We start from the raw sequence: 12,311 nt of genomic DNA on the forward strand, positions 1-12,311 counted from the left end.
TGGTTCATGTCATCTATTTATCTGTATGTATAATATATATATATATATATATATATATATATATATAAATATATAAATATATATATATATATATATATATATATATATATATATATATATAGAAGGTATCTGTTTACCTGTATATGTATATACACATTTAAAATACACATCTCATTATGAAGTAAAAAATGTATGTGGAAATTAATTCATAATATCTGTAGTTTATTGTTTGTTCATGTCAATATTGCATTAACTAATGTTAGTCAATACAACCTTATTATAAAGTGTAAAAAATAAATATTTTGTGTCAAGAAATGTAAGAATTTTGAAGGATTTATTTCTTATTGCGGTTAATCATATTCCCCTTTTTTCATTTCTGTAATGGGAATAATTGTAAATTATAGTATGATTATGCAGATTATTAAGTGTAATACAATTAAGTATTAATTATTAATGGTAAAAAAAATGGCTTAATTGTCTTTGTTTTTCTCTTATACAAATAGGACATGTTTCATGAGATTTACCCAAAAATGATAACACACCTAGTTTGACAGGCGAATAGAAAAGGCAAAAGTACATTGAGGAAGAGGGGATAAAAGACAGTAAACATTTAGCCACTCAGAAAGATGAGTGGAAGACAGACGGACGGACGGATGAACAGAAGGCACACTGCTTTTAAAAGCATAATTGAGTTACTGCTAATGCACCAAACACAACAGCAGTGCCAGACGTTACAGTATCATAAACCTGTTCAGTCCGAGCATTGGGAAGACTGGGGAGAACCGAAGTCACGTGATCCTGCCACCTCACTAGCGACGAGGTCAAAGGTGACAATAACGCAAACGGTTCCAGTTAATGGGAAACAGAGGAGAGGTTTATCATATCACTGCGCACACACACACACACACACACACACACACACTAAGAAAAAGACAAACTATGAAGTTTAAATCAAATATGACTAGATGATGATATAAAATGCACAGGTACAGAATGTTACTGAATTACAACAGGTTTCTGTTGCCAAAAATGTTCTGAGGGTCCACATACTCCTTCACCGACTTGAGCATGCCGAGCCCCACGCCGGACACGCTCTCTTTCATCCATTCCTTCCGGAGTTTTCCCACTGCGAGAGAGAGAGAGAGAGAGAGAGGGATTGAGCAGACGTGTGTGGCAGACAGCAGGACGTGAATGGCTCTCGTGTGCGAGCGGCTGTAAGCGCTGGATGATGGATGTTGTGGGGTGGGCCGCACTGCTGAAACGCTGAGATGTTTTGCATGATGTGATTTATGGAGAGCAGCAGACTATCAAACTCATTATGCTGCCTGCGCTCCCAGCGGAGGGAGAGAAACTCTTCTTCTGTCTGTCTGTCTGTCTGTTTGTTTGTCTGCTTCTCTCGTGTTCAGACTAAATACCGCAAGCTTCCACCCAACATACATCAACGTCACCTAAATGAGCACACGACTTTACTGAAAAATAATCATTAAAAAATAAAGTTATACCAAACAACATCTCGAAACTACTTGTAACCACAATTCAAAAAATGATATGACACTCGATCATAAAATGAATTGTGGGTAGCTGCCAGGGTGTTGTTCAGAGCATAACTCACGATATTAAGTCGTGGCCAATAAATGGCTAAAACTCTACACTAATTTCTTTAAAATGAATTAATTCATAAAACACTCAATTTAAATGCTTAAAGTGAATATAGGAATTACAAAATTATATTTTAGTTTGAAAATGGATACTAATGGAGATTACATTGAACTGTTATTATATTGTTTTTAAAGACTATTAAATCGTTACTATTAAATCATCATTAAATTATCCAGTCATTATTACTTTTGTTGTTGTTTTTATTATTATTAAACCATTATTATATGATTATTGCGAACTTTAAGTGTTAGATGAAGGAAAAAATAATTTAAATACAAAACTAGGGGAACTGAGCATACACTATAATCCAATATCATCCAATGCAGAAACATTTACATACTAAAAGATATGTAAATAAAATAAAATAAAAATTAAATAAATAAAAACTTAAACCAATTTCCAACAAGAATATAGCATAACATAACAGATTTATTTACCAGAGTATTAAAACAATGACATACATGTATCGTTTATGAGTGTTTGGTAAATATAATCAAATGTATTCATTTATTACTAAATCATTAGAATTAAAACATCATTGATAGTGTTGGTATTGTTACATTACTATTATTTAATTAGTGTTGTTTTTTAAAATATGAACTTTGTGTGTTAGATGAAGGAAAATGTACTCTATATTCCCAAAACAGGGGAAATTAAATTAGTTTAAACAATAATCCATTGCCAGCTGAAAACCAGAAATTCCCTAGGTGTGATTCACACCTTTGTTTCTATAAAACTAGATATAAAATAAATGAAATTAAAAAAAAAATTATATTAAGCACATGTATTGGATAATAAAAATTAAACCAAATGACCAAAAAATATATAATATAATACAATAATGATTTCTTTCCCACGTAATTAAAACAATGACATGTCCTTTATGAGTGTTCGGTTAATATAATACCACACAACATATTGTTTTTGAGAGCATCAGTTTAGGGAACCTTGATGTCCCCGTCTCCTCTCTCTTTCTGTCGCACACACTTAATATGATTGATAAGCGAGCAGACGGCATTTCGTCATAATAACTTACTGTTTGAGAAGGAGGCGGGGTTTGGGGCAAGGGCACCTCACTGTTGGCAACACCCCAATCTGAAGCTCTCTCATACATATGCAAATAGGTCTTGTGTTACAGAGCCAGTCATCTTGCATGAAAGAAAGACGGCCGGCCCACCGAACACACAGCAAGCCAATCACGAGTGACAAACATTGGCCCCTCCTCAAACCCCCAGTGGTGTATTTGTGTCTCTGCTGGACGGCAGACAGAAACAGAAGGAGGCATGACTGCATCATTGCCTCCATCACGGAGATAATTTACACATCTATCATCTCGCCATCAGCCCATATTCCCGTACTCTCTTTCCATCACTATCCTGTCACTATTCATCTCTCATAACCACTTTCGTACAGCTGAGACATGCAAAAAAAAAAAAAAATCAAGATAGAGAAAAAAGCATAGATGTGTGCGTCCAATAATGGCTGAATGAAGCGGAAGCCATCTGAGTGTGTTTGAGGCTGATGCACTCATTTCCTATATAACCTCTGGTCTTCACCTGCACAAACAGGCACATGCTGTTCATACTGCTACGCTATCCTCAAGTGTGCATTTACACATGCTGTGGTCTGTGATCAGCTTGGAAAGAAATCTTTAAGCATGTCTGCATGGTGCCAAACAAACAAACCCAAAAAACTCAACTCCTGCAGCGAAGCCCAACAAGAATTCTTAGAATCCGGGTCATGGCACCAGAAAAAATTAAATGTTATAATTCATAATGGTCACATTAGTCTAAAGCGTATCACTACTACTAGAGATGTTGGGCAGCAGAGGTGATACATGTTCTGGGGAGCCTGGAATGTTTTATTCACTTTAGTGAGTCTGTTCGTTTAGACAGTTCATTTCACATCTCACAAATGAGTCATGAATTATTACTTTCAAAATGTTCGGAAGCCCTTCATTTTTTGTAGTTAAATTTGTGTTAATTCAGTTTGCTAGGTTTGCTTGGATGTTTAATTCCAGTGAAAACAAAGTAAACATACAAGCAAATGATTCACTGAATCATTTGATTCACTACTACTTCTGTTCTGTTTGATAAGGTTGCTAGGTTCATTTCGACAGTTCACTTCAATAAACAGCTGAAATACACAAATGATTCACCGGTTCACTTGAATCATCAATTCCAAAATATTTTACAAAAAGCTTTTTTTTTAATGTAGTGAAATAAATGTTTAGTTAGTTCTGTTTGATAAGGTTTATTAGGTTCATTTGGACCGTTCACTTCAATGAACAGCTGAAATACACAAATGATTCACTTGAGTCATTACTTTTAAAATGTCCTCAGAAGCTCTTAATTTTTGTAGTGACAAATGCTCAGATACTTCTGCTGGTAGGGTTGCTAGTTTAGTTTGAACAGTTAAATTCAAAGAAACTGCTTACAAATGATTCACTGATTCATTTGAGAAACGTTTTGTAGTGAAATGCTGTTTGCTAGGGTAAGGTGTTTTAACAAACCCATAGTGGTGGTATTAAACACTAACTACTTTACATTGATTGTGTGCAATGTTGTTTTGTCAATATTTTCAATATGTCAGCCACTTCCTACCAGAGTTATACAGTCAGATGACAAATGCTTTGCAAATTGGTTTGACCAAATTATTGAAAAGGAGTCAGTTTAATGAATCAGTAATAGTTACTTATTTCCAATCTCCATCCTGCTCTCCCTGAAGACTGTGCGGTCTCTTTTTAACTATCTCTAACAGAGCAGCAAGCCTATTTGAATCCTTTATCTGTTTAACAACGTCCTTTTAAAGTGCTAAGGCCATAATCGTGTATAAGAAACGGTGTGCGCTTGTGTAATGCGAGTGGAGGTCTGGCAAATGTGCTTGGATGCATTCACAGCTCTGACCTGCAGCAAACACAGGTTAGTAAACTGTGCCTTTCTCTCATGCACCCTCCCACCTCGCAAGCCCAGACTACATCTGTTTTTCCAGATACACACGCACACACTTCATTTGTCATGCTGTGATTGTGTGTAGACAAAAGGGTCTGTCAGCAGGCAGATAGTACCGCAGTACCGCTATTAATCACAATTACAGAGAACTCCCCCAGCACACACACCATCAGCATGGCTTTCTTTCTGTAAGATCGCAGTCAGGAAAGTTTATAAATATCAGCTAATCCTTTCCTCTCTCATTTTAAAGGTATAGTTAACCCAAAACTTACAAATCAACTGCACATCTTTTAAAAACGAATGGTTTAGGTTTGAATGATTCTTTGACAAATCTGATTGATCCAGTTCGGAAGTTCAACTCACTGATCCAGTTGTGTCACATAACTATGGAAAGCCCATTTTTAACCACCAAATAAAAAATAAAAAGGTATTCATAATCATAAAACAAGGGTTCATATCTTGTAATTCTGACTTTATAACACTCATTTGCGAGTTATAATGTCACAATTGCAAGATATAAATTCACAATTCCAAGTTTATATCTCACAATTTTGACTTTATATCTCACAATTTTGACTTTATATCTCACAATTTTGACTTTATATCTCACAATTTTGACTTTGTATCATTTCTTGATGTCACGCATTTCTAACTTTATGTCATGCAATTCTGGCTTTGTGTCACGCATTTCTAACTTTATGTCACGCAAATTCTGACTTGGTGTCACGCAAATTCTGACTTGGTGTCACGCAATTCTGACTTGGTGTCACGCAATTCTGACTTGGTGTCACGCAATTCTGACTTGGTGTCACGCAATTCTGACTTGGTGTCACGCAATTCTGACTTGGTGTCACGCAATTCTGACTTGGTGTCACGCAATTGTGACTTGGTGTCACGCAATACTAACTTTATATCACGCAATTCTTGTGTGTTCTAATGTCAGAATAGCAAGTTTATATTACACAATTCTGATTGTGAGATAAAAAGTCACAATTACCTTGTTTTATTTTTTGACATGATAAAGAAATGACAGATCTGTCATTTTTGAGTGAACTATGCCATGTCTTTTAAAAGTCCATAAAGCACTCGACCTCATGTAGGCTACAGAGTGTGTGTGTGTGTGTGTGTGTATGTGTATGTGTTTGACTGTGATTAATGAGTGTGGTGATGTTTAGCTAGCAGCAGGCGGATGGTAATGTAGATAAGTCATGTGTTTCAGACCCAATAAACCAGCACAAACCACTGCCCCAAACTCTGCAATTCTCTAAAAAGCTGAACTGCTGAGTCTAGAGGCAGTGTACTATACATATTCTGTTCAGTAGAGATCAGGGTGAGTGAATATATGTTTATTTCAGGTGATGTGTGGTGAAATTCACCTCCATGGTGGTGAGACAGACTTCCTCCATTGGCTAGAATCTCCTCCCGGGCTGCATGCTACATAAAAAAATACATTCTCAATATCCACTTATTTCTAGCCTAAACCAGAACCATTTATTTGCTTTAAATTTAAATCAAGTCCACAAAACCTACAGCTTAAACAGCATATTGTGACCGCTTTAAAACTGAGAAATATACTCTGGTGAGTACTCTGTTGATTTAAAGACTGATGGCTAATCTTTGCTTTTCTCACTGTACGTACCTCCACTTGTTCATAGACGTGAACTGGATCACTCAGACCCCGGTAATTAAAGGCAAAATAGAAATATACACAAGCACCTGCGTCATACGTCTGTGTAACTCTAGAAAGAGGAAAACAGATAAAAAAAAATTAAGTTACATTGATTTCAAGTTCTTCTAGGAACTTCCTACTTTAAAGTGCAACAAGCGCAACATTTTTTGTTACGAACTGATTCTTCAAAATATCTGGCCGATAAGCCTTCATCCTTTACTGACACCTAGTGTTGTGGATGTAAAATCATGCAACAGTATTATTTTTCAGCTACAGATGCAGAAATTAGCAGTCAGCCATAATAATATATATATATATATATTTTTAACATTTATATTATATTTACATATTTGTTAAATATCTGTTGTATTAAAATAATTTTTATGTACTTTTTTATTAAAAATATTGAGTGCACTTTATATAATATGTATATTTATAGAATTGTGTACAATGATTGCATAATTATGTACATAACACAAAATCTTTGGACTGGTTTGAAGTTGTTGGGTTTCCAAGAATGAAGAAACTGAACAAAATGTAGCTAGTTACATTATTAGTTGTTAATTAATTTCTGACAAGATGTATAGCCATTCTCTATCAATATAACACAAAAAAGCATGCAAAATAAATTGTACAGTTTATTTTCACAACCATAATACAAATATATTACAAAATATAGGTTTAACTAGAATTAATTTACTAAATTAAACTAGAAATACATTTTTGCTCAATTTCATTTAGTTTTCTATATTTCTAAGAGTATCAGTAGAGTTTGATGTTTCTATAATCAGTTATCTTAATGGTCTTCCTGCTAAATCAAATTTATGGCTTTTATGCCCACAGAAAGAAAGAGAGGGGCATCAACGTGCTTTCTCTCCCTGCCTTTGTGACCCTTGACTTTGAGACAGTGAAAGTTTAGGGGCCGTGAGTTTGTGTTATCTGGTTTTGCAGAGGTTAAACGGCCACATCAGTCATGTCACACGCAGCTGGATAGCGAAAGACAGGAAATTAATGACTGAGAAATGCACTTCCCTCTTTGTCTGTGTGTGACGGTAAAGGTGAGATCAGAATGAACACAGAGTTCACTAATCAATACATCAAATTGAGTCAAACTAGATTTTTACAATTCACTGGAATTGCCACCAACATTGCTATGGCCTTGTGGATAATTTATTAAACATAAAACTATATGCTAACATTCCAGATGACTGCTAGGTGCTTATTTATGGACAGCATGTCAAAGGCCATAAAGATAGACTAGTGTGTGTGTGTGTGTGTGTGCACCTGCATGTGGAGAGCGGAGGGAACTGTACTCCTCTCTCCTTACACTCTCTTACAATCCTCTCCTTCACATTCCTGCACAAGTCCAAAACCCTGAGAGAGAGACACACAAAAAGAGAGAAATACTGAATAATACAGAAGTGGCCAAAAATGTACCTACATATTCACTCTTTACTATTACTGTTATTCGAAACATTTTCAAAATGGTAAAATAAAAAAAGTTATTAATACTATTAAATAACTAAATAAATAGTACAAACAACATTACAAAAAGCACAAAACTCAAAAGAAAACAAATACGTAAAACACGCTTATTTTTGAGCTTTTTGTCTTTTCTTCTCACTCTAAACACTGATTCATGAGATGAGTCTTGCGATGTACTGAGTTCACTTTTGTGTTGCACACCTGACATTTTTTGTTCATAATGAGTTAATACTAAGAGCCAGAATTTCAGGTTCAGATGAAGTCTGTAAGTTTCTGTGTCTTTGTGGGAGTTCAAGTATTTTTCTTTGGCTTTTTGTCGTTGAACCCTTCCCACCTTCACCGATCCATTCAGACAGAGATGACAGAAGTATGTAAGAGAGCGTGGGCAGCAGTGATGGCAAAGCATGGCACTGAGCATTTACCTGTCCCACGGCACAGACGTCTCAAACGACTCTCCGATCACATAGTAGTCCATTCCCAAATCCTGCACGCAAACACACAGAGGTTACACTTCTCTGTAATGTATTCTATTGCTCACCAAGGATGCATTCATTTGTTATATTTTATTTGTTACAATTTAACATAATAATAATAATAATAATAATAATTAATAAATAAGACATTAAGTAAAACATATTTTTTTTTTAATCAATGTTATCTTTTTTTTTCTTTTCTGTGAAAACTGATGCACTTTTTTTTCAGGATTTCTTAATGAATAGAAAGTTCAACAGCATTTATTTTAAATATTTTAAACTTGCTGAATACAGCAATTACTTTCCTAAAAAAAAAAAAAAAAAAGAATCTTACTGAACCGAAACTGAACCTATGGCATTAAAACACACATTTAGGGCTAGGGTTAGGGACATAAAAGATACGTTTCATGAAGGCGTATTTTTGGGTCCTTTGAAGTCTGCTGTAATTAAGGAGAGTAAATCAGTGTGAGGAGCTTCATAACACACCCGCAGATACGCGATGACAAACGTCAGCATGTAACCCCTCTGACCATTATCCTCTCCTGCTGCCAGACCCCTAAAACACACACACACAGTACAGGTCAATGGGAAGCAAAGGGGACATATACATATCATCAGCACAGTCAATGTTGCCAAAGAAAAATCATGAGGCGTCTGTGGTCCGTTGAACATTTCCTGCCAGGACACACACAGTGGATCAATAAGGCCAGCTGTGGGATTCCCATTCTATCAATCACATTCAGCCTCTAATTAAATATTCTCAGAATCCACACAAGCTTTAAAGCAGAAATCATTCATCTGTTCACTCTTCTCCTCACACACCCATCAGTGCCACTGAAAGAGCTGTGATGAATGAGGGAGGATGAAAAGACTGAGAGAAACACTCGTGCTTCTCTATACAATCAGTGAGATCAGTCAAGGTCAGGGGTCATGACCCTTAGGACCTTTACTGGTGAAACAGTAACTCTGGTTCCATAGAAACAGCACAGATTTGAAGCACACACAAAAATGAGCCATTTCTTACCCAAATTTGGCTGCGATGTCGTAAACCTGTTTCTCGTGCTGCAAAACCTTCCCACGATCCCCCTCAAATAACAGCGTCGCGACACACAGGTGGTGCGGATCGAAGCCTTTAAACTGAGAGCGGTATTGCATGGTTAGACCACATTAAATCAAAGTGATCAGTAGAAATAAATCTGAAAAAAATGCGCAAGGCTTTGACATTCTCTGCCTCTAAAATTAGTTTTGAGTTCTGTTTTTATTTCAAGGCTGTGTGGGAGGGGAAACACAATATTACCCTGTAATATCATAGCCTACTTTTCACAAGGCAATCAAATCGGGGGATAAAAATCAACAGCAATATTTCTTGCTTTGACTGCAGACTGACTGACCAAGTGTTTCAGAGAGCAGAGCAGAGTGATAGCAGTACAGATCCATTAGATGTGATGTCAGGAGTAGACAAAAACTCACACACCTCCTGTTCAATATACTAAAATGTTAAATAAAGAGTTAACAAAAATGGTTTATAAAAGTCTTTAAAATCTTGTATGAGTATGAGTATTAAGTAGTGAACCAAACACACACACAAACACACACAAATAATAATAATAATAAAAACACTTATTTTTAGTTTTCTTTGATTCTGTTCAGCCAACTGAAAAAAGATATTCAGTCAGTCATCTGATATGCATCCTGTGATGCTTTAGATGCTCTGCCTCTATTAATTTATTTATTTTTTTGTAAGTTTTAATTTATGTTTTGATGGGATAAAAGAAAAGTAGAATGTAGTAATAAAAAAAAAATTAAATACAAACAAAAAATTTAATAAAAAAATAAAACCAAAACCAAAACAAAACAGCAAAACCAAATCAAATCAAAGCAAAACATAAAAACAAATCCAAAGCTAAAGCAGAACAAAGCAAAACAAAAACACAACAAAACTCAGCTCACCCAATCAGCCAATCAGAATGCAGCGTTCTGGAGAGCAGTGTAATAGTAAGTGACTGTGATCTTGACACACATTTACGGTTCTTCTTTCTCACCTTTGTGATGTAGAATTTTTTCAGTCCGTCCAAGAATGACGTGAATATGGAGGACACTTGTGGCTTGAGCGCATGACCTGTCAAAACATGAGTTAAACATTTCAATAAACCACAGTATTAAATACAAAATCGTTTATTTATTTATTGTTTCGTCAGGGGTTGTGTGCATTCAAAAGCTTTTCCAGTCAAAAGCTTTTTGTTCCACCAAACATCCTTCAGTTTTGCCCCTTGGATTTCCCAGAGGCCTTTGTGTCAGATTTATTAGCGGCGTGTGAACAATAGCACAGTAATGAATGGAGACACAGAGAGAAGAAGAGCGAGAGGGAACGCAGCGAAGAGGTTTCATAAATCATGCTGATAGCAGCTCCTCTGATAAGAAACGCAGCTAAATCTCACACAAAATCTCAGATTAATTCAAATCAACTGAAAACTGACATGAATCTGTGTGAGAAGTTGATCAGACATGCTAGTAATGTTAATGTGGGAGACACAAGTAGAAATGTGTCTTCTGGTTCATTTCACAATCTGTCCCAGCGACCTTTAGTTCTCCAAACTCTTACAGTGCTTTTATAAGATCACAATGTGTCTAAACGCACCACGACACTCATTACCTTCCCTTTTCTTCTGGTGGCGATTAGATATAAAAATAATACAGTCACACTTCTGGGTTTAAAGAGTGTGCATGCTGCAAAAACCCGGATGATTACAGAGACTGGAGTCTTCATTAAAGAGTCAATACATCTCTGTGTCTCTCAGAAGTGCACCGTCAATGAAAACACCGAGCCGAACAGGAGTTAATGAGATCCCTTGGGACTGGGGGAACTTTTCCAGATATATCTGGCAACCCCTCACAAATTCCCCCACATCTCCGCATGTAACGCTATAAACCTCGGCTGCACTGGGAGCTTAATTGCTGCCAGGGCCATTTTTCATTGTTCCTGAATTGTGTGTTTGTGCATTCGCTCGCTGCTCAGCTGGTAAAATAAAGATGAATTTCTCTTTATACGAGGCGGCGCGAGTAGGGGGTTCTCCAGAGATAAATTACACCAGACCAAATTAAACCTCTTGATGTAATGAATACACAAAACAACAACAACAACAACAAGTAATAAAAACCTAAACAAAGCTCTCAAAAGCTAAATCTTCCAATTCATCTCAGTGGAGTGGAATATGACAACAGACAACAGTCTCTAAAGGCAGAGACGGATCGTAACTGATGGTTATGGAAACACAGGCTCTCTGTAGTAACTAGCTCTCAGTTTTCCTGTTTAACATAACCAACTTCTAACACTCAGGTAATATTCGGTTATGCGAATACAACGCTAGAGAATGTAAGTGCCAATGACTGGAAAATAAAAAAAAAGAGTCTAACTTAATGTCACTTGGTGGAAATGGTGTTTGTGATGAAACAAAAGCTCAACTCTCGAGACAAGATTTATGACAGATAAAATATGTTACTACATGATTGTGACAGAGAATATGAAGCTGACGACTGATTTCTTCAAGTGATCACAGTTTACCATGTTCACTATGGTAATGTTAATACCTAGCGTCTTTTGCATGCATATTTCTGCCATTTGTGGTGATTATAATCCACATCGGATCAAATTATTTCAAAATCTCGCTGCTGATTGAAAGTGAGTATTGAGCTCAACTTATTTTAAAAAGCCATTTTTGACCAATTATTAGGGGCCAAGCACCGAAGGTGCGAAGGCACCTATTGTGTTTGTTGGCGTTATTAGGGGCCAAGCACCGAAGGTGCGTAGGCACCTATTGTTTTCGTTGGCGTTATTATTATTCTTCTTCTTCTTCTTCCGCCGCAAGTCTATGGCAGCCCATAGAACCGATTGCGGGAAAGTTGTATAATTTGGCACACTGATAGAGGACAGTCCCAACATTAACTATAGCAAATTTGAAGTCTCTATCTCCTACTCTCTAGCGCCACCACTTGTCCAAACTTTCAATGTTTGTATGCTAATAACTTTTGAACCGTAAGCCAGAAAATGGAAATTCTTTTTTCCTCTGAATCCTT

General features: G+C 36.3%; 1 protein-coding gene across 1 annotated transcript; it reads right to left on the reverse strand.

The window, feature by feature from the left end:
- Window positions 1–187: 187 nt before the first annotated feature.
- LOC113053497 (alkyldihydroxyacetonephosphate synthase, peroxisomal-like) lies at window positions 188–10,384 on the reverse strand. Its single transcript, XM_026218588.1, has 8 exons — window positions 10,280–10,384; window positions 9,262–9,374; window positions 8,724–8,793; window positions 8,187–8,248; window positions 7,564–7,653; window positions 6,250–6,349; window positions 5,987–6,044; window positions 188–1,126 (listed from the first exon to the last, which is right to left on the reverse strand). The coding sequence occupies exons 3-8, from the start codon at window positions 8,751–8,753 to the stop codon at window positions 1,005–1,007; spliced, it is 462 nt and encodes a 153-aa protein (XP_026074373.1). The 5' UTR covers window positions 8,754–8,793; window positions 9,262–9,374; window positions 10,280–10,384; the 3' UTR covers window positions 188–1,004.
- Window positions 10,385–12,311: the final 1,927 nt, after the last annotated feature.

This window comes from Carassius auratus, chromosome 34 (genome assembly GCF_003368295.1).
Source record: "Carassius auratus strain Wakin chromosome 34, ASM336829v1, whole genome shotgun sequence".
Classification (NCBI taxonomy): domain Eukaryota; kingdom Metazoa; phylum Chordata; class Actinopteri; order Cypriniformes; family Cyprinidae; genus Carassius; species Carassius auratus.